Source organism: Myxine glutinosa, chromosome 7, assembly GCF_964187855.1.
Source record: "Myxine glutinosa chromosome 7, kmMyxGlut1.1, whole genome shotgun sequence".
Taxonomy (NCBI): domain Eukaryota; kingdom Metazoa; phylum Chordata; class Myxini; order Myxiniformes; family Myxinidae; genus Myxine; species Myxine glutinosa.
In genome coordinates this window covers 89,916,461-89,939,065 of record NC_136267.1, presented here as the reverse complement: position 1 = coordinate 89,939,065, position 22,605 = coordinate 89,916,461, and the positions used below count along the sequence as shown (strand labels likewise).

The 22,605-nt window shown below is 47.9% G+C and overlaps 1 protein-coding gene across 2 annotated transcripts in view; it reads right to left on the bottom strand.

The window, feature by feature from the left end:
* Positions 1 to 22,605, bottom strand: part of LOC137431407 (endoplasmic reticulum membrane sensor NFE2L1) — a 69,528-nt gene that overhangs the window by 27,852 nt on the left and 19,071 nt on the right. For both annotated transcript variants that reach the window (XM_068122704.2, XM_068122705.2), the window contains exon 2: positions 1,305 to 1,472. In XM_068122704.2, the coding sequence (XP_067978805.2) occupies positions 1,305 to 1,472 (168 nt within the window). The remainder of the gene's footprint in view (positions 1 to 1,304; positions 1,473 to 22,605) is intronic.

The following is a 22,605-nucleotide window of genomic DNA, read 5'->3' as shown; positions in this document are numbered from 1 at the left end:
GGGAAAATGGAAGGGGTGGGGCGGAAGTCTAGAGGGAAGGTGTGGGGTGGGAAGGGAAGGGAAAGGTGTGGGGTGGGAAGGGAATGGGCGAGAAGGGAAGGGGCAAGAAGGGAAGGGGTGAGAAGGGAAGGGGTGAGAAGGGAAGGGGTGAGAAGGGAAGGGGTGAGAAGGGAAGGGGTGAGAAGGGAAGGAGTGAGAAGGGAAGGAGTGAGAAGGGAAGGAGTGAGAAGGGAAGGGGTGAGAAGGGAAGGGGTGAGTGGGTGGGATGATGCAGGGGATGGTTTGGGAAGAGGGAGGGAGGGGAAGTGGTGGGAGAACGTAAAGGGTGGGGTGGGAGTCCAGAAGGAGCAGGATAGGGTAGAAGGAGGAGGGAAAGGGTGGGTGTCCAAGCGGGGATGAGGTGGAGTGGGAGCCTAGAGGGAGGGGTGTGAGGAGGGATTGCCTGGGGTAGGAGGAGGAGGGGTGGGGTGGGAGTCTGGAGGAAGGGGGATGGATGAGTGCAGACAGGGGATGGATGAGGGTGGGGTAGACGTCCAGAGGGAGGGGGTGGGGTGGGAGTCTGGAGGGAGGCGTGGGAGAAGGGAGGGGTAGGAGGAAGGACCCAGCGTTGCCAAAGCCGGGTACCTTTGCTAGTTATTAATAAACAAACAAAAGTCCATTTCAAACAAAACCTTATGAAATGAAAGCCCTGTGCAGATGGGAAAAATTGACAGTTTCACTGTTGCAAGACATCCAGTGAGCTATGTCTTGCCAACTTATTTGGCTCTGACACAGCACCTACTGCAGTATTGTGTGTACTAATCATCATGAAAGGAAAATGTGTTGAGTTTAAAACTGAGTCACTAAAATGTAAAAAAAAAAAAAAAACGTTTGAGCAGATGTTTAATAGCGCTGTGCTCATGTTGTATTACATTCCCACCCTGTCATGGTGTATGAAGGCATTTCAGAAGTCCTGTGCTTTTAACTTTACACCAAACAGTGCATTTTTCTGAAAATATGAGTTAAGGAAACACCAATGACCTTTTTCTGGCGAATTTAAACATTTCCATCAAGTCTAGCAAAATAATTTACTGACATGCTGTTAATAAGTCTGAGGAATCCGATGGAGTACAGCTATTTTGTGAAGCTGAAGCAAGTTGAGTCATAGGATGAACAGCTCACCAAAAGACACCATTCAACATTTGCCTCCAAATACAAGAGGCTGTACAGGGAAAGCATGAGTAGAATGGTAAACAAGTGCCAGGGTGTGCCTTCATTTCCTGTCTGAGATGTCCAACTGCAGGTTTAACAGCTTCAGGACTTACCGGTTCATGAGAATCGTTTCCTTGTTCCTGCAATGTTGGGAAGATCTCACCAACGGCATCTTGTGTCTCATGCCGAATACCCAGCAGGTTCGCATTCCTCCTTTCAGCCGGCGCTTCTGAAGCCAACACAGGCCTGCTGACCTCAAAGCTCGCACTCAAATCGACATCCTAAAGCGAAATGGGAGCAATACTGTTTAACATAACCTCACCGTAACTAAACTGCCAGACCAGGTGCGTTATCACACAGATTCATAAAAGGTAAATCAAGTTCACAGTTCAACTATAACAATCATGCACCAAGTTCTCCAGAAATTAATTGCTACTTTTCCATTAAGTATCAGTGCATGATACACTGCACTTCGAGGTACCCACAGTGTGTTGCAACACTTATAGCAAACAAGCAAACAAAGGATATAGCTTTTCAACAAAGAGGTGCATGGAAGATCCATCAAATGCTTCAAAATCAAGAAGTGGATATTTTTCCCAAGATTTACACATGAACACCTCTTAGTTTGGCACTGAAGGATGGAACAAAATAGTTTGCTGTCGTGACAAGAGGATATGAGTGACAATATGGCTCCACCTTAAATTACTTGGGTTAATTCTATTTGCAGGGTAGAGATGGGAACACTAGTCTAACCAACCATGATTTCCTTGTTCATGTCACAATTTGCACCCACGGTTCATGATGCCAGGAATCCAGGTTCAAATCCCAAATACCATTTGTTTATCCATCAGTTGCTAATGTCTGAAATTCATGTAAAAGTACACTGTCTACCAATGTCTTTGTCCTGGATGTGGAATCTGCATAAGCATCTGCATGAGCCCGACACAAATTAAAAAGAAAAGCTGACTTGTACACAAAAAATAGAAACTCAAATGTTTAATTCAAAATTTACTTTGCATGCATAAAATATTGGCTCATGTAAGAGCTGCAAGCAGGTGGTCAGAGTGGAAAGGTAGGAGGGACGGATAGTTATGGCATGGGTGGTGACAGAGGCAAATGGTGTGCGTTATGTCTGTATATGGGCCACAAACGGGATGGTCTATGGTGGAGAAGCAGGAATTTAGGGACGCACTGGAGAGGATGTTGGGAATGGTGGAGATGGAGGTGATGCTGTGCATTGCAGGGGACTTTAACGCGTATGTCGGAGTAGCTGAACTGTGTGAAGAGAAATGTGTTGGTAAATTTGGTTGGGGAACAAGGAATAGAGAGGATCAAGAGCTGGTGGGGCTGGTGGCGAGGAGTGGAATGGCCATAGCCGTTTCATCTATCTATAATTCCACTAATCTCTGTGTGTGTGTGTGTCTGTGTGTGTGTTTGTTTGTTTGTCTGTGACCGCTGTTTCTCGACAACCACGGGTCCGATATACTTGCAACTTGCCAGGTATATTGCTGGGGACCCGAGGATGTGCCTTTTCAAGGTTTGAAATTAATCGGACAAGTAGTTACCGAGCTATGTCCAAAAAACGATTCAACCAATCAGAGAGCAGCGAGCTATCACGTGTGCGGAACGTGGCGAACAGACTCTGCCTCGGACGGCACATTTGAGAGCGTATTCATTTATTTCACAACTATGTTGGCGCTATGTTGGTGTTAAACTATGTTTTAAAACTAATAAAAACTAATTTGCGATTCTTTCGCTTTCCTGCGCGTTTGGGCACGCTATGGCGATTTCTTTACCAAACTCCGCAAGCCGTTCGCTTTGGACCAAACCATTTCATGTAAATAGAGGGGGGGGATTGTCACCGTACTCGCAAGCCGTTCGCTTTGGACCAAACCATTTCATGTAAATAGAGGGGGGGGATATAATTTTAGATATAGATATAGTACGGGCATGCCCTAGTCTATCTATAATTCCAGTAATCTCTGTGTGTTTGTTTGTCTGTGACCGCTGTTTCTCGACAACCACGGGTCCGATATACTTGAAACTTGCCAGGTATATTGCTGGGGACCCGAGGATGTGCCTTTTCAAGGTTTCATATTAATCGGACAAGTAGTTACCGAGCTATGTCCAAAAAACGATTCAACCAATCAGAGAGCAGCGAGTTATCACGTGTGCCGAACGTGGCGAACAGACTCTGCCTCGGACGGCACATTTGAGAGCGTATTCATTTATTTCACGTTGGCAAACTATGTTGCCGCTATGTTGGCGTTAAACTATGTTTTAAAACTAATTAAAACTAATTTGCGATTCTTTCGCTTTCCTGCGCGTTTGTGCACGCTATGGCGATTTCTTTACCAAACTCCGCAAGCCGTTCGCTTTGGACCAAACCATTTCATGTAAATAGAGGGGGGGGGGGGATTGTCACCGTACTCGCAAGCCGTTCGCTTTGGACCAAACCATTTCATGTAAATAGAGGGGGGGGGGATTGTCACCGTACTCGCAAGCCGTTCGCTTTGGACCAAACCATTTCATGTAAATAGAGGGGGGGGATTGTCACCGTACTCGCAAGCCGTTCGCTTTGGCTTTGCGAATGGACCAAACCATTTCATGTAAATAGAGGGGGGGGGGGGGGATATAATTTTAGATATATATATAGTACGGGCATGCCCTAGTCTATCTATAATTCCAGTAATCTCTGTGTGTTTGTTTGTCTGTGACCGCTGTTTCTCGACAACCACGGGTCCGATATACTTGAAACTTGCCAGGTATATTGCTGGGGACCCGAGGATGTGCCTTTTCAAGGTTTCATATTAATCGGAGAAGTAGTTACCGAGCTATGTCCAAAAAACGATTCAACCAATCAGAGAGCAGCGAGTTATCACGTGTGCCGAACGTGGCGAACAGACTCTGCCTCGGACGGCACATTTGAGAGCGTATTCATTTATTTCACGTTGGCAAACTATGTTGCCGCTATGCTGGCGTTAAACTATGTTTTAAAACTAATTAAAACTAATTTGCGATTCTTTCGCTTTCCTGCGCGTTTGTGCACGCTATGGCGATTTCTTTACCAAACTCCGCAAGCCGTTCGCTTTGGACCAAACCATTTCATGTAAATAGAGGGGGGGGATTGTCACCGTACTCGCAAGCCGTTCGCTTTGGACCAAACCATTTCATGTAAATAGAGGGGGGGGATTGTCACCGTACTCGCAAGCCGTTCGCTTTGGACCAAACCATTTCATGTAAATAGAGGGGGGGGATTGTCACCGTACTCGCAAGCCGTTCGCTTTGGCTTTGTGAATGGACCAAACCATTTCATGTAAATAGAGGGGGGGGATATAATTTTAGATATATATATAGTACGGGCATGCCCTAGTTCTTTCAAAAGCGGGAAAGCCACAAGTTACCTATAGGAGTGGACAGAACAGAACTGGATTTGGTGGTGGACAGGAAGCAACAGCTGTGGAGGGTTACAAGGCAGTGGTGGGACAGCATGTTGCCACGCAACACAAGCCTGTGGTGTTTGTGGTGAGAATGAAGAAAAGGAGGGAGGTTAAGAGCAAGGGTCAGAAAGTTACTGTTGGGGGAACTGTAGGGAAACATTGACGTAGAGTACAAGGAGAGGGTGAGGGCCAGGTATGAGCAACTTAGCAAAGAAGCAGAAGGTTGAAGGAGTGGAAGAAGTACAAAGGCATTTATGGGAATTGCAGAAGTGTTAGTGTGGAATGATGTCAGGAAAGAGTGCATTGTCAAGGGATATAAACCAGGTATGATGGACGGAGGAAGTAGTGAATGCAGTTGGTGAAAAGAAGGACGTTTGGAAGTGGATAGAGAAGATCAAAGAGAATAGAGAAGAAAGGGGAATGCGGCCTCGCAACACCGCAAAGGAGATCAAAGCGAATAGAGAAGAAAGGGGAATGTGGCCTCGTAACACCCCAAGGGTGCAAATTTTGGTGCAAAGGCAGGGCCTCAAACTTTTGAGAAAGTTGAGAGGCTCAGGGGAGGGGTTCCCCTTGATTTACAACTGAACTGCTAATCAATGTGAGGCAGACAGGGAAGGGCAATGTCATGGAGCAGGATGTCGTACGTGCTGATTAAAGGTTATGCGCACGACAGTCGAAGTTCCCAGAGTCCAGTTCAGGTCCAGTCTGGGCCAAGTGCCTAGACAGTGGGAGTTCCAGTTCCCAGGTCGTGTCGCTGTTCCAGGTAACAGAGCCCAAGGGAAAAATAGTACGTTCGTGTCTTTCTTGCCCACACGAGAGCTGTTGTGCACTGGTCCACCTGACAGTGCTGTGGAGAAGTTGGCTCCAAACTGAACTTGATTGTGCTTGAGTGGATCGTAAAGGTTATTTTCAGTCCTGTCTCTTCTTCTGGTCTTCCTCCCATGGTGTGGCTGTGGGCCAGTTTTTTTTTTTTTTTTTTTTTTTTTTTTTTTTTTTTTTTTTTTTTTTTTAATACAAGATCGAGGCTCGTGAAAGAGCTAACAATAATCACAAAAAAGACAAACCGACACACAAAACACAAAAAAACAAGGGGAGCGGCAGACAAGATGGGGAGAGAGGGGGAAGGACACAAACACAACATTTGAGAGCAGGGCCATCGGGAGGACTTGGGGGGAAGTGGGAGAGGAATAAAACATATGAACGCTGCAAGGACTCTGGGGTGAATTACCGGGGGTAGAAAAGATCAAGGTTTTCGATGGGGGAAGATAAGAGATGGTGGTGAACAGCTGTTTTAAAGACCTGGAGGGAGGAGTGGGATTGAATGGAGTGGGGGAGTTTGTTCCAGAGGCGGGAGAAAAGGGGAATGAAAGAGTGAAGGTGAGCAGAGAGCCTAGACTTTGGCAGTTTAACCATAAGAGGGTTGCAGGCAGATCTTGTGCGACCTGAAGGAATATTTGGGGGACAGAGCACAGAGAGAGCTGGGGGAGCAAGGCCAGAGAGGAGTCGGTAGAAGACAGAAAGACCACCAACCTGCCTGCGGTGAGTGAGTGAAAGGCCCTCGGAGTTGACTACATCGCAGGAGATTCCAATGATTCTGAAAGCTTTGGCCTCAACAGCGTGAAGCCGAGCAAGGTGTGAGGCAGGAGCACCAGCCCAGAGGGGGGAACAGTATTCCATTGAGCTGCGGATGAAAGCCTTGTATGTGGTGAGGAGCTCAGGTGTGCCAAGGAAGGACTTCGCACGACGGAGGATGCCCAGTCGGCGACTGGCTTTGGAGGCCAGCTTGGAAATGTGGTTTTCCCAAGAAAGATCATGGCAGATAGTGAGACCCAAAAGCTTGAGCGACAGAACTTCTTGGAGAGGATTGTTGAGAAAGTAGATGGGAGGGTTGTCCAGTCGGTCCTTTCGGAGAGACATTGTAAGAGTGTGAAATTTGTCAGGATTGAGGCATATTTCGATAAAGACCTCCCATTCATACGAAACCTGGGCATGTATTTCAGCATTGTGAATAAAATGTTCTCGTGTTCCACGTTCTTTCTTCAATAAAATCAATCAAACTGTCAGTTTTAGAAGTCCAATGAAAAACAGATGTGGCGAGACATTTAGCATCCAAGTATAAACTTCTCCCCCATCAAAAGTGACAAACCCCCCCCCCCCCCCCCCCCCACCCCCTAGTCACCATTTTGAGTGACTGGTGTAAAGGTGTAAAGGAGGAATCTGGCATGTTGCTTGATTGACCTCAGACCAAATTAGAACTATGGGAACCAAATTGAGCTAGGTAAAGGATCGATTCGGCCATTTTTCCACAGAATGGTGGATCTCGGTTGATTGGCTGACGTAATCTATATAATATTCTCCATAGGTGATTCTGTGAGTCTGTCTGTCTGTCTGCCTATCTGTCCGTGGGAGTGGCTACACCCGGTCTGGGAGGGGCTTCAAAAAAAAAAGTCACCACCATTTTGTTTCCTCGTATAGCTTTGACGCCTCTTTTGTTAGGCCCGCGGTGTCTTGCTCTCTCTCACAGTATTATTTCAACTCCAATTCGATATCTCATTTCATTTTTCACAGTCGTCAACATGGTTTTAGACTCAGTTGCAAAAAACGAGAGGAAAATTCGATGAAAGTTACCGTTTATAGAACAAAATGCATTTTAAAATAATTGAAGGCCTGTCCATTGAGACTCCCTCATGGCTTTATCTCGACTAATTCACCATCTCATTTCATTCTTCACAGTCGCTCAGATGGTTTTAGACTCTGTTGCAAAAAAAACGGGAAGAAAATTCTATGAAAGTTAACGCACAGGCAGGAAATTGCCGGGATCAGCACGGTATATCATACACCGCCCAAATAATACAGACAGGAAATATTCGATGAAAGTTACCGTTTATAGAACAAAATGCATTTTAAATAAGGCCTGTAACATAACGGCCATTCAATGAGACTCCCTCATGGCTTTATCTTGACTCTAATTCACCATCACAGTCGCTGGGATAGTTCAAGTCTCAGTTTCAGCTAAAGTTGAGACAATCGGCGAAATGTGTTTCAACAGCCGTTTTGAATGTGTTGACTGGTCGGACGAGATGTGGGCATGGGGAAGGAGAGCGGGGAAGGAGAAGAAGAGAGAACGTTCCCAGGACTTCATTATTTATATTATTACTTGGTAAAAGTACAGAAACTGAATACTGAAGTTCGGGATCAAACCGAAGTCCAATTATATTTTTCCATATTCCAGGGGTGTATATACAGAGTTTGTTTAAAACGAGTCAACTCTTTTCCAACCATGGAATTAAACAATACAGTACTTCAATAATGTACATAATAATGTAAACTAACTATGGAATAAAATATTCATCAATAACGTTTGGTTTTAATCTATTTTTACTTTGTAAAGCGAAAAGTTTTCGGCACATTCAAGTTTAAAAATGAAGAAGTCATGGAGTCCATATGCCTCTGATGTGCATTTTAAGACTGAATCAACACGTCTTCGATCATAAATTATTTTTGGAAGAAACAAAGGTAAATTTTGATTACAACTCAAGCAAAGGAAACCAGGTAATGCCCGTTTTCGTTCAGAGCGATTATACACCGCCCAAAGAAAATGTGTTTCATCGTGTATGTCGTATGGCTATAGGAAATAAAATCGTAATCTTTAATAAATAAAAAAATGTTTTAGCACGAGTTTTCAAGGCTGAATAGTGTCCACATCCAGGATTAATAAATAAACTCCATTTCATGTGTGCATTAACATGCAGTTCACGGATGTGAAATAAATAAACACAGACGGGAAATTGCCGAGAGATATTTTTTCGTTCTTATTTTATAAGCTATGTGCACGTACACTTTAAAGAAGTTTATTTGAAATCTTTAATTTAAAAAATGTCATTTTGTATGCTGTAACGAAAGGAGGAGTGGGTTTTCGCTGGACAGAAAGGTGTAATGTGATATTCTTATACACCGCCCAAAAGACTTTTCCCAGGGACTTTGCCATTTGAGCTGCAATCTTTATATAGTCGGAACGTTTCATTCTTTTGACATAGTCCCAATAAAAAGTTACAATTAGGTTCTCTGCACGTGGGGGAGAGGGGCTGAGCTTTGTTCTCCAAAGGCTGGTGCCGAACCTGCAGATGAGGTCGAGGTGTTGGAGCAGATTGAATCTGGTCCGGCAATTACGATTACTAGGGCATGCCCGTACTATATATATATCTAAAATTATATCCCCCCCCTCTATTTACATGGAATGGTTTGGTCCATTCGCAAAGCCAAAGGCAAAGCGAACGGCTTGCAAGTACGGTGACAATCCCCCCCCCTCTATTTACATCAAATGGTTTGGTCCATTCGCAACGACCACAGAACCCCCCCCCTCTATTTACATGAAATGGTTTGATCCATTCGCAACGCCAAAGCGAACGGCGAACGGCTAAATCGCCATAGCTCGGTAACTACTTGTCCGATTAATTTCAAACCTTGAAAAGGCACATCCTCGGGTCCCCAGCAATATACCTGGCAAGTTTAAAGTATATCGGACCCGTGGTTGTCGAGAAACAGCGGTCACAGACAAACATACAAACATACAAACAAACATACACACAGAGATTAGTGGAATTATAGATAGATAATCGCTGCAAATGTGGCCGCCGCCATTCGCCGTGATCCCGTGTTGGCTGTCACGTGTTGCGGACGTTGTTTTGCCAGGTTCTTGGTGCGAGTTGCTCTCGACATCAGAATATGCTCCATATGCGTCGCGTGTATCCAAGCTGTCTTTACCTCAAGGTTGCGTAATGTGTGGCATGTGGGTGGTCATTCCTGCTTCTTTATGTTATGTCAGCGCTGTCTCAATGAGTTGTATGAGTCATTTGTAACTGCCATTTTCAAAATGAATAAAATAATGAGGGAACAGAACGAGACCACCAATGAACGTCGCGATCCTCTCCGACTCCCCCGTGCGTGTGACCCCACTCCACCGTGTGTGTGACCCCACTCCACCGTGTGTGTGACCCCACTCCACCGTGTGTGTGACCCCACTCCACCGTGTGTGTGACCCCACTCCACCGTGTGTGTGACCCCACTCCACCGTGTGTGTGACCCCACTCCACCGGGTGTGTGACCCCACTCCACCGGGTGTGTGACCCCACTCCACCGGGTGTGTGACCCCACTCCACCGGGTGTGTGACCCCACTCCACCGGGTGTGTGACCCCACTCCACCGGGTGTGTGACCCCACTCCACCGTGTGTGTGACCCCACTCCACCGTGTGTGTGACCCCACTCCACCGGGTGTGTGACCCCACTCCACCGGGTGTGTGACCCCACTCCACCGGGTGTGTGACCCCACTCCACCGGGTGTGACACCCCACTCCACCGGGTGTGACACCCCACTCCACCGGGTGTGACACCCCACTCCACCGGGTGTGACACCCCACTCCACCGGGTGTGACACCCCACTCCACCGGGTGTGACACCCCACTCCACCGGGTGTGACACCCCACTCCACCGGGTGTGACACCCCACTCCACCGGGTGTGTGACCCCACTCCACCGTGTGTGTGACCCCACTCCACCGTGTGTGTGACCCCACTCCACCGTGTGTGTGACCCCACTCCACCGTGTGTGTGACCCCACTCCACCGTGTGTGTGACCCCACTCCACCGTGTGTGTGACCCCACTCCACCGTGTGTGTGACCCCACTCCACCGTGTGTGTGACCCCACTCCACCGTGTGTGTGACCCCACTCCACCGTGTGTGTGACCCCACTCCACCGTGTGTGTGACCCCACTCCACCGTGTGTGTGACCCCACTCCCATGTGTGTGACCCCACTCCCATGTGTGTGACCCCACTCCCATGTGTGTGACCCCACTCCCATGTGTGTGACCCCACTCCCATGTGTGTGACCCCACTCCCATGTGTGTGACCCCACTCCCATGTGTGTGACCCCACTCCCATGTGTGTGACCCCACTCCCTTGTGTGTGACCCCACTCCCTTGTGTGTGACCCCACTCCCTTGTGTGTGACCCCACTCCCATGTGTGTGACCCCCCACTCCCATGTGTGTGACCCCCCACTCCCATGTGTGTGACCCCCACTCCCATGTGTGTGACCCCCACTCCCATGTGTGTGACCCCCACTCCCATGTGTGTGACCCCCACTCCCATGTGTGTGACCCCCACTCCCATGTGTGTGACCCCCACTCCCATGTGTGTGACCCCCACTCCCATGTGTGTGACCCCCACTCCCATGTGTGTGACCCCCACTCCCATGTGTGTGACCCCCACTCCCATGTGTGTGACCCCCACTCCCATGTGTGTGACCCCCACTCCCATGTGTGCGACCCCACTCCCATGTGTGCGACCCCACTCCCATGTGTGCGACCCCACTCCCATGTGTAGTGTGCATGATGTGGGAGGGATGGGGGTGGGGAGGGAGAGGATTTGAGCTCTTGAAGTCACATTTTACATGAGATGAAATTACACATTTCAAACTGTATTTCCCTTGTGTATGCACATGCATTCACATGTTATCAGAAGACTACACATACATACATTGTGTAGATTACATCATTTGTGGATCTAATAAATTGCCAGTAACCATTTTGTAAAACTGAATGTACAGCATCCAAATGAAGATGTCCAAATGTCACACACGTCCATGCCCGTGGGATTCCCACGGGTGACCCCACTAGTCTCTATTATATTCTGCTAAGGTGATAATCAGTCTGTCTGTCCATGGGTGTGGCCTCCCCCATTGAGGGAGTAGCTCCACCCATTCTGGGAGGGGCTTCAAAAACACATTTCCACCATTTTGTTTTCCTCGCATATCTCTGAGGCTCCATAGGCATGAGGGTGGTCATTCCTGCTTCTTTATGTCAGCGCTGGCTCAATGAGTTGCATGATGGTCATTTGTTACTACCATTTCCAAAATGAATAAAAGAATGAGGGAACAGAACGAGACCACCATTGAACATCATGATCCTCTCCCCCTCTCCTGTGTGCCATCCTCACCCCCTCTCCTGTGTGCCATCCTCTCCCCCCTCTCCCCTGTGTGTCATCCTCTCCCCCTCTCCTGTGTGTCATCCTCTCCCCCTCTCCTGTGTGCCATCCTCTCCCCCCTCTCCCCTGTGTATCATCCTCTCCCCCCTCTACCCTGTGTGTTATCCTCTCCCCTGTGTGTCATCCTCTCCCCCCTCTCCCCTGTGTGTCATCCTCTCCCCTGTGTGTCATCCTCTCCCCTGTGTGTCATCCTCTCCCCCCTCTCCCCTGTGTCATCCTCTCCCCCTCTCCCCTGTGTGTCATCCTCTCCCCCCTCTCCCCTGTGTGTCATCCTCTCCACGGTGTGTGATCCTCTCCCCTATGCAGTGTGTGTGATGTGGGAAGGATGAGGGCGGGGAGAGAGAGAGGATTTGAGCTCTTGAAGTCACATTTTACATGAGATGAAATTACACATTTCAAACTGTATTTCCCATGTGCATGCACATGCATTCACATGTTATCAGAAGTAAATATATTGTCGCGCGACTCCCGGTTAACACCAGAAGCCGCGGAAGACCGGAACGGCTTTAATTGAGGCGATAACCAAACACGGATTGTGCTATAATAAGTGCGGGAGGAAGAAGGAAAATGGAATGCTGCGGCAAAAGCTTACTTTGGCGCATCGACGTAGCTCCGGTCCTGTAAGGGGATTAACTCAAGCGGGCACAGGTGTAACGGGGAATAGAAAATAATACAAGGGTTTATTACAAATAAAAGCAAGGACAGGATAAGCACGCGCCGATAATAAAATAAGGGAACTAAATTGGGATCCCACACACACCGGACTCAGAAACGAACAAAGGAGGATGAATTACGAAAGGAATTGTCTCGTTGTGGTGTAAAATGGTGCGTGCGGCCTTATCTGTCCCTCGTCTTGTCCGCCACGGCAACACGGCTCCGTTCCGCCCCGATGCACCCACGAGGTCTCGCTCCCAGCTCCACAAGCGCCGATCGCACACCACGAGGTCCTTCGCTCCAAACTCCAAAGCACCGAGCACCGCTCTAAGCACCAGCACCGCTCCCAGCACCACGAGGTCCCACAGCAGGGAAAGCACCGCGCGTCCAACGCAGGCTAGCGGCTCCAAGCGAGGTCAAAGGCAAGCGAACTCCACCCGGGCCACGACCCAACTCGGGCTGCGCTGGACGAAGAAGACCGAGCACCGCTAGAGACTGCCAGAGCATGAGCGTAGATGTCCAAACACCAAGAGAGCAACTCAACTACTGGTCAACTACTCTGCTTGCCAACTCACTCACTCCACAAAAGTCTCAAGACTCACTCCCAGAAGCAACTCTCCGAACCAACTACTGCGCAACTGCTCTGAACCAACTGCTCCGCAACTGCTCTGAACCAACTCTCGTGCTCCCCCTCGAACCCACTCTACTGCTGGCCAACTCCTCTGCTTGCCAACTCACTCACTCCACAAAAGTCCTGCCACCCCTCGTATCACTCCCCGGCGGTGACGTCAGCCTTGGCGCACCACCCAATCAGTGGCCTCCACCGAATCACAGGCCTGTGGTGTCGTCATAGCACGTGGCACTCGAGGTGGATAGGCCCGCCGGAGGTGTAGGTGGCGGCGGCCATTATCGGCGGTGTCCTGGCCTGGTTTCCTTCCTAAGTCATGTCAGGGGAGGGGAGGGTGTTATTTAGTGTTGCGCTAAGGACCCGTCGGAATGTCTATGTGGTTGCGGTGCCAAAAGGGACAAAGGTTTGGCTGACCAGGTGAGACACACAAGGGCGCTACTCTTTAATTCCTAACTCTACTTAACACACGAACCTCCTGGTAGGTTCACAAGTATACATCTTACTGACAAAACGCCTACACATGAAATTACAAGGTCAGATTCCTTACCGTGACAGACGAAGCACGTTACCTATTCAGATCTATCTGCTCTACATATCACTACCACATCGACATAACAATATTGTGTTGATTACATCATTTGTGGATCTGATGGATTGCAAGTTACCATTTTGGAAAACCGAATGTGCAGCATCTAAATCAAGATATCCAAATGCCACACATGTCCATGGGATTCCCACGGGTGCTCAACGAGTCCTCACTATCATTTGTGAGGACTCGTGGAGGGGGGGGGGGGGGGGGGAGGTGTGGGTGGTGGTGTGTCTGTGTCTATGTCTGTGTTTCACTATTCCTCCTATAGTCTGGGCCCACTGCATCCAGACTTGCTACATAGGATCAGCATGACCCCAATTAGTGTATAGGGATGTTGTTATCTTTGTCTGGTGATGTCTTGGAGAGACGAGCGGGGATACAAATTCTCTATGTAAATGTGTATCATCTAGCGCCGTCTCCAGGTGCAAGAGGGTATTACAAATCCCCAACCTTTACAGCCCAGTATTCCTGTCCCCACGTTTTCCAGTGCAGCGAGGTGTTTTGTATTATAAGCAGGAGACATGTTTTTCCTTCATGAATGTAACCTGGGTTATTTGTTTTATTTTCCAGAGCGATTGAGGGAGCAGTACGTTGTCTGTACATTGCCTATACACTGCCCAAATAACGGTATGTGTCAGAAGAACGTATTGCATGCTTGGAACACGATCGCCCGTCGGGTGGGGTACTCTGGTTAATGCATGGGTTATTGTATTACTCGCACAGGGTAGGGCTAGCAGGAAAGTCTAAACTCTAAAAGGTTCATTAGAGTGTTTGCTCATATGCACACTCACCTCAAAGCTGTTTAGCCTGGATGTCAATCTCAATCCAGCTAGAAACTGACTCCTTGTGGTGTGTTCCGTTAGCAAGGGGCTTACTATCGCTCGCCAGGCCTCAGTGGGTTCATTGGCTTGTGGAGCTGGCAAAGCGATTTGTTAAAGCAACACAGACAGATTACGATGGGAATGGTTTAAAGGATTAATGAGGCGGGTAACTTGAGTGGCTTTTTACCAAACTATGGAGGGGAGGAGGGTCACACTTATCAGCTACAGAACACACTTCAACACATGCCCTATCATTTTACACAGAACCACACACATATGCTACACATCTATATAGTCGTGGCCAAAAATATTGGCACACTTGCACTTTTTTCAAATAACTCGCAATTTTCTCAAAAAAGAAGTTGAAATTGACAAAAGTATTTGGTCTCCACAATTATTTATTTCACTAATATTACAGAACCTTTGTTTTTGATTCAGAACCTAATATATCCTTTTAAATCAGAAAATAAAAAAATGGCATTGACAAAAACATTGACTTGATATTTGGTAGCACAGCCTTTGGACAAAATAACTGCAGTCAAGTGCTTCCTATAGCCATGAATGAGCTTCCTACACCTCTCTACTGGCAGTTTGGCCCACTCTTCCTGTGCAAACTGCTCCAGTTCTCCCAGATTTGAAGTGTGCCTTCTCGCAACTGCTGTTTTCAGATCTCCCCACAGGTGTTCAATGGGATTTAGATCTGGACTCATTGCTGGCCACTTCAGAACAGTCCAGCGTTTTGTCTTGAACTATTCCTGGGTGCTTTTTGAAGTGTGGTTGGGGTCATTGACCTGTTGCAAGACCCATGACCTTCGCCGGAGACCCAGCTTTCTGACAATGGGTTGAACATTCTGCTCCAAAATACCATGGTAATCCCCTGATTTCATGATGCCATGCACACATTCAAGGCACCCAGTGCCTGAGGCAGCACAGAAACCCCAAAACATCACTGAACCTCCTCAATGTTGACTGTAGGGAAGATGTTATTTTCTTTGAAGGCTTCATTTTGCTTTCTGTAAACATAGAGATGATGTGCTTCACCAAAAAGCTCTAATTTGGTCTCATCTGTCCACAGGACATTCTCCCAGAAGGATTTTGACTTGTTCAGGTGTGTTTTGGCAAACTGCAGTCGGGCTTTCTTATGTCTATCTCTCAGCAGTCGGGACCTCCTGGGTCTCCTACCATAGAACCCCCCTTCATTGAGTTGGCGCCGGATGGTGCGAGTTAAAACTGTCGTACCTTGTGTCTGAAGGACAGCTTGAATCTGTTTGGCAGTTGATCGTGGTACTTTCTCCACCATTCAAGCAATCCTTTGCTGCAATTTTCGATCAAGTTTTCTCTTGGCCACGTCCAGGGAGGTTGGCTACAACGCCATTGGCCTTAAATTTCCTGATAAAATTGCGTATGGTAGACAGACACAGGAACATAAATGTCTCTGGAGATGGACTTGTAGCCTTGAGATTGTCCATGCTTGGCTACAATATTGTGTCTGACCTCCTCAGACAATTCTCTGGTCTCTGGTTTCTTTTCTCCATGCTCATTGTGACACACACAGTGACACAAAACAGCAGAATGACTCCTTTTATCTTTGCAAACTGGTTGAATGAGTGATTTTTATATTGCAGACCACCTGCAACTCACCACAGGTGAGTTTAATTCCAAAGTAAAAGAGAATTACCTGCTTGAAATCTAATTATTTCCAACAATTTCTAAAAGGTGCCAATATTGTCCGGACCATTTTAGGAATTCTCAGTGGAATAAGTGAAGATTTAGTAATTTTATCAGCTCTTTTTTGTTTTGTCCCACTGCAAACCAAAGAAATACACATGTGGACACCAAAAGATTTCTTTATTTCAACAATTTTCTGGAAGAAATGGTGCATTATTTGAAAAAAGTGCAAGGGTGCCAATATTTTTGGCCACTACTGTAAATGACAGAACTAGTCTATTTTCCAACAGTTACCCCATCACCATTCTTGCAACAATGTAATTAACCTACCCATTAACGAGAGGGTAAATACAATAACCTCCCTTCCCCTTCCACCAATTAACCAACAGGTAAATACAGTAACCCATTCATTAACCAATGGGTAAAGAAGCGTTACGCCTAGGTCCCCCGTCGGTGAAGTGATGTGAGTTGACAAAGTTTAAGACGCAGAAAACATGCTATGATATGATATTTCGCTCACAAGGTTCAGATATACATGGAGGTGGCTATATTGGATTTTGACGTGGCCACCCAATTTTCAATAGCGTTCTTCCTTATGCCTAGATACACCCACACACCAGATTGTTCCCCTGGGGAGTAGTTGACAATGAGCCAAGTCTCAATTTTTTCCATGGAGTGGTTTCAGAGATATAGTGGTGTTCGGTTTTTCCCCAAGATTGCGCCTGTACCACGTGACCTATGATGTCATAATAATCATTAAAATATTCTACAGGAGGCGGCCCTCCTATGGTGAAAATTTCGTGTCAATCGCCTAAGAATTGCAGAGAAAAAAATTCACTGATCGAATCAAGTGTTGTACTTGTCGAATTATGATGTCATAATTATGACATCATAATTAACATATCTTATTCCCCAAGCGGAGTACATGACAATGAGCCACATTTCAATTTTTTCCCATGGAGCGGTTTCGGAGATAGAAGTGCAACTCTTTTTGATTTTTCCAAGATGGCGCCTGTACCACGTGACCTTGATGTCATAATTATCATTTTTAAAATTCCACAGGAGGAGCCGCTCATATTCTGAAAATTTCATGCCAATCGGACCAACAGTTGGAGGAATTTTTGTTTTTTTCATACTGATCAGATCAAGCGTTGTACTTGTCGAATTATGACGTCATCAAGGCAATGATGACCATCATCAACACATCTTAATCCCCATGGGGAGTACTTGACAATGAGCCATGTTTCCATTTTTTCCATTGAGCGGTTTTGGAGATAGAGGTTTAACGTTTTTCCAAGATGGCGTCCGTACCACGTGAATACCCGGTATGAATACCCGGAATACACGTCCGTACCCGGTGAATACGCTAACAGATCGCTGTCTCCATCGATCTTGCCTCGGCCGTAACAGCTATTGGCTCAAATCCTTTTAACTGTTGATTTGGAAGTTTTTACAATGAAGGAAACACGTATCGGGAGTACATATGACATCGGGAGGACTAACTGCATGCGTCTTCAGTATCAAGCTTAAATCTGTCATGGCAGACGTCTATGACGTCATAATTATTAATTAAATAATTCGACAGGCGGAGGCGCTCCTATGGTAAAATTTCTTGTCAATCGGACCAATGGTTATCGAGAAAATGAATTTTTTAAATGCAGACACTGCACAGGTACGTACGTAACTGAATGCTTAACCCCACTTTTCGCTTCGCGAGTGCAGGGTAATGAAGCTGCATCTCCAAGAGAGCAAAAGGAAATTATACTCATGGATCATGCTCCCCTGTGTACCAATATTATTGCGAGGTTAAGGATCACACAAATTCCAGCGAACCCCACATGCCGAATAAAGTTATGATAAACCTGTATAAATGGAATTGCTTTACTAGCATGGCCGCTTGTTTGCTGTTACGTGGTCCTCCCGGTAACTACCTGGTCTTGGTGACCCCCGGACCGTGGGAGGGACCCCGCCAGAAAGATATATGGTTTATACGCTTTCGTAACGCAATCAATATGAATTCCGGTCAAGAAGAAACCCCACACCAAGGATCCGGAATAATCAATAATATATTCACTGAGCAATCAACAACCATCAACAATGCACAATCAATATTACAACCATGTGAACTCATCTACACAAACTCTAAGATGGCCATCTTAATCTTATACATTCCTCACGTGAGCCCCACTCCTGACTCCCTCCGTGGTCAATGTCTCTCCTCTCCGCACACGGGCGGTTGAACGAGCCCCGGGCGGACGTGCTCTAAACGTGCCGTCTCGGACTGGGGCCGCGGCTGCAGCGCACCTCCTTGCCAAGCCACGGGGCAAACCCAGCGCGGCGTCCAACGTGCGCGAGGCCCCAAGTGCGACCCTTACGCGTCCTTGTAGATGGGCAAAAACCCAGCGCGGCTTCCGACGCGAGCGAGGCCCAACGTGCGGACCCGTACGCGTCTTTGTAGACGGGGCAAACTGTCCCGGACGCTTGGTTTCGTGCACGAACTCACGGTGACTGGACGTGTCAAAAGGTATTTACCGCCCAGGTAACTCCTCTCGCCAGACGTTTCGCAACGGCGCGTTTTCCGCGCAGCGTAAGGTCGATTCCACCTTCTCGTCGTCGCGGGGCGAGGAAGAAGAAACCTTCCTTTCCCTCGTGTCTTTTCTCCTCCGTTTCCCGTCACTTCCGCTTCCCGCCACTTCCGTTTCCTGCCACTCTTTCAGAAGGGCTCCTGACCCTCCAACCACAACAACTACACAACAACTTAATATACTACACACGGAAGCAAACACCTGCATGGTAATTCACATACATTCACATAAATATGTAACACTCCCCCCCTTCAAGAAAGAAAGTTTGAACCCAGCGAAAACTTTCTTTGCCGGCCAATTTGGAGAAACAAACCAGATAACTCAACCCCCCCACATTATCAGTTCCCCCCGGGCACAGTTATCACTTAAAAATAAAGCCAGTTAAGCCACTCGATAGCACTTTTCCGGGAGGCCAAGCCGAGTATTCACTACATGGATGCCTTTAGGAACGCGGAGTTCACGGTTAGTCCGTGCAGGAAAGTTCTCTACATGGGCGCCTTGAGGAACGTGGAGTTCACGGTTAGTCCGTGCAGGAAAGTTCTCTACATGGGCGCCTTGAGGAACGTGGAGTTCACGGTTAGTCCGTGCAGGAAAGTTCACTACATGGACGCCTTTAGGAACGGCGTTCACGGTTAATTCGTGTAGGAATCTTGGCTCGGCGGCTCCGCCGCCTTCAGTGCTTCAACTTCTCAGAACGTCCCTAATAATTAGGGTGGGACCACTGGTCCCTGTAGTCCCCTGAATACCGGTCTTCTTCTCGGCCATTACTTTGCCAATTCTTCCTTCGGGAGCGGCCGTAACTCAGGGAGCCTCCATAATAATATTGACTGCGGCCACCACCAAAACTACCGCCCAGTTGTCCTCTCCTGTAGACCTCTCGACGCCTACGAAATGCCTTCCCTACTGTTATGGTCCGACCCTCCAAATCCTTGCCATTCCAATTCTTCTCTGCCTCTCTGGCGTCTTTTGTGCTGGCAAACGTGACAAAGCCGAACCCTCTTGACTGTTGCGTTTCCCAGTCTCTTACCAACCGCACTTCCACCAGCGGCCCATATCTGTTGAAGACAGAGGTCAGAACTTCTTCCTCTGTTTTGAAGTTCAGTCCCCCTACAAATAACTTGGCACTTTTGTCACCATCCCGAGCTGGTGTGGTGTTATTTTCCCTGCTGGGCTCTTTATCAACCCTCAGGTTACCATAAACTTGACCCCCGGCCAAATCATTCCCGAGAACCACAGATACACCCTCTACAGGAAACGTGGCTTGTAAACCGACGGTGACCGGTCCTGACACCAAATCGGACTCCAACTGGATGACCTGAAGGGGAGCACTAACACCGCCCCCGATCCCCTGTAAACGAACACTATCCCCCGTTGCCGTCTCCTCGGACCATGGCAAAATGCCTTCAAGCATTAAAGATTGATGGGCCCCTGTGTCTCTCAATATCCTAACCGGTCTCCGGTTAGTCGAGGCTCCATCCAGTGACACAAACCCCTCGGAAACAAATGGTTGGTAACCCTCTTGATGGCGATTTCTTACGCTAGCCATCGCATTCGGAGTTGTAATAGTCGGACTCCGCTCTGGGTTGTCCCTTTTCATGAGGTAACAACTGGACATCAAGTGTCCAGGTTTTTTGCAAAACGCGCAAGTAGGCACGGAGGAAAAACTCGGGGTCTGCCTCGGGCCCCCCGAACTATAAGTTTGTCTTGGGCCCGCATCCCTCTGATTTCGAACCGGTGGGGTATCATAGTTGTCCCCATAATCATCTCGAGGCCGCCGCCATGTATGGTCGTTCTCCGCACCTGCTGTTCCCCACCTCCCCTGCGGAGATCTAGGCGAGGAGTTAGGTTCGTGGACCCCTATTCGGTGGGTTAAGGCATAATCATCTGCCATGGTGGCTGCGTCCCACAACTTTGGTACCTTCTTTTCCTGCAGGTACACTTTGATGTCCTCGTGGACACACTGCTGGAATTCCTCCACCAGGATCAAGTCCCGCAATGTCTCGAAGTCTTTCCCGACTCCTTTTGACTCACACCACCGATCAAACATGTTTTCTTTCACTCTGGCAAACTCCACATGGGTCTCACTCTCCCTCTTCCTGGCATTCCTGAATTTTTGCCTGTAAGCTTCCGGAACCAACTCATAGGCTTTGAGGATGTGCTTCTTCAGTACCTCATAATCTGCACATTGGTCCATTGGTAGCGCCGAATAAATTTCCTGAGCTTTCCCCACCAGCACACTTTGCACGAGTATGGTCCATGCCTCCTCCGGCCAGTTTAATTGTCGAGCCACTTTCTCAAAGTGTGGAAAAAATTTCGCGACTTCTTTTTCACTGAACGGTGGAACCAGCCTCACATGTCTGCCCACATCCCAGGTTTTCTGGTTAGGTGTCGACCCCGTCAGCAAGGGTGGTGCCTCTCCCCGTTCTCTCATTAACTCCAGCTCCTTGAATTTGATTTCTTGCTGAAGCTGCATGTCACGTTCCTTTAATTCCCTTTCCGCTTTCCTCTCCTCTGCTTCGAGGTCCCTTGCAGCTCTCCTTTCCTCTGCTTGTTCCTTTTCTCTTCTTTCCTGGAGTTCTCTTTCCACTCTCCTTTCCTCTGCTTGTTTCTCTTCTCTCCTCTCCTCTGCTTTCCTTTCTTCTTCTGCTCTTTCCTTTTCTGCTTTCCTTTCTTCTTCTGCTCTTTCCTTTTCTGCTTTCCTTTCTTCTTCTGCTCTTTCCTTTTCTGCTTTCCTTTCTTCTTCTGCTCTTTCCTTTTCTGCTTTCCTTTCTTCTTCTTTGATCCGTTCCTGGCTCCGTAATTGCAACTCCAGTTTCCGGAGCTCCACGTCTTCTGGTTCTTCGGGTAGCCACTCCCAGGCTAACTCGTCCCATGTTCCTAATCCCACCATAGATTGTATCACCGTGGCCTGCAACTCTGCCTTCCTCAAATTAGTTCGGACCTCCAAGTTAAAATGTTTGGCCAATTTCAAGAGATCCGACTTTAGCAACGCTCGGAACTGTGCCTCACTCGGGGTTACCCCAAAGTTCTGTGCCACAAACGCCATGGTGCCTATCGTTAACACCTGTTAACCTTCACCCCAAGACTTTCCCCAATTTCTCAAAAAAAAAATATTACCAATTAATAATTAATTAATAAATTTTAATTACCAAAAATATTATTATTTTATTATTTTATACACTTTTAGATCCCGGACGAGCCCCCAATTCTGTTACGTGGTCCTCCCGGTAACTACCTGGTCTTGGTGACCCCCGGACCGTGGGAGGGACCCCGCCAGAAAGATATATGGTTTATACGCTTTCGTAACGCAATCAATATGAATTCCGGTCAAGAAGAAACCCCACACCAAGGATCCGGAATAATCAATAATATATTCACTGAGCAATCAACAACCATCAACAATGCACAATCAATATTACAACCATGTGAACTCATCTACACAAACTCTAAGATGGCCATCTTAATCTTATACATTCCTCACGTGAGCCCCACTCCTGACTCCCTCCGTGGTCAATGTCTCTCCTCTCCGCACACGGGCGGTTGAACGAGCCCCGGGCGGACGTGCTCTAAACGTGCCGTCTCGGACTGGGGCCGCGGCTGCAGCGCACCTCCTTGCCAAGCCACGGGGCAAACCCAGCGCGGCGTCCAACGTGCGCGAGGCCCCAAGTGCGACCCTTACGCGTCCTTGTAGATGGGCAAAAACCCAGCGCGGCTTCCGACGCGAGCGAGGCCCAACGTGCGGACCCGTACGCGTCTTTGTAGACGGGGCAAACTGTCCCGGACGCTTGGTTTCGTGCACGAACTCACGGTGACTGGACGTGTCAAAAGGTATTTACCGCCCAGGTAACTCCTCTCGCCAGACGTTTCGCAACGGCGCGTTTTCCGCGCAGCGTAAGGTCGATTCCACCTTCTCGTCGTCGCGGGGCGAGGAAGAAGAAACCTTCCTTTCCCTCGTGTCTTTTCTCCTCCGTTTCCCGTCACTTCCGCTT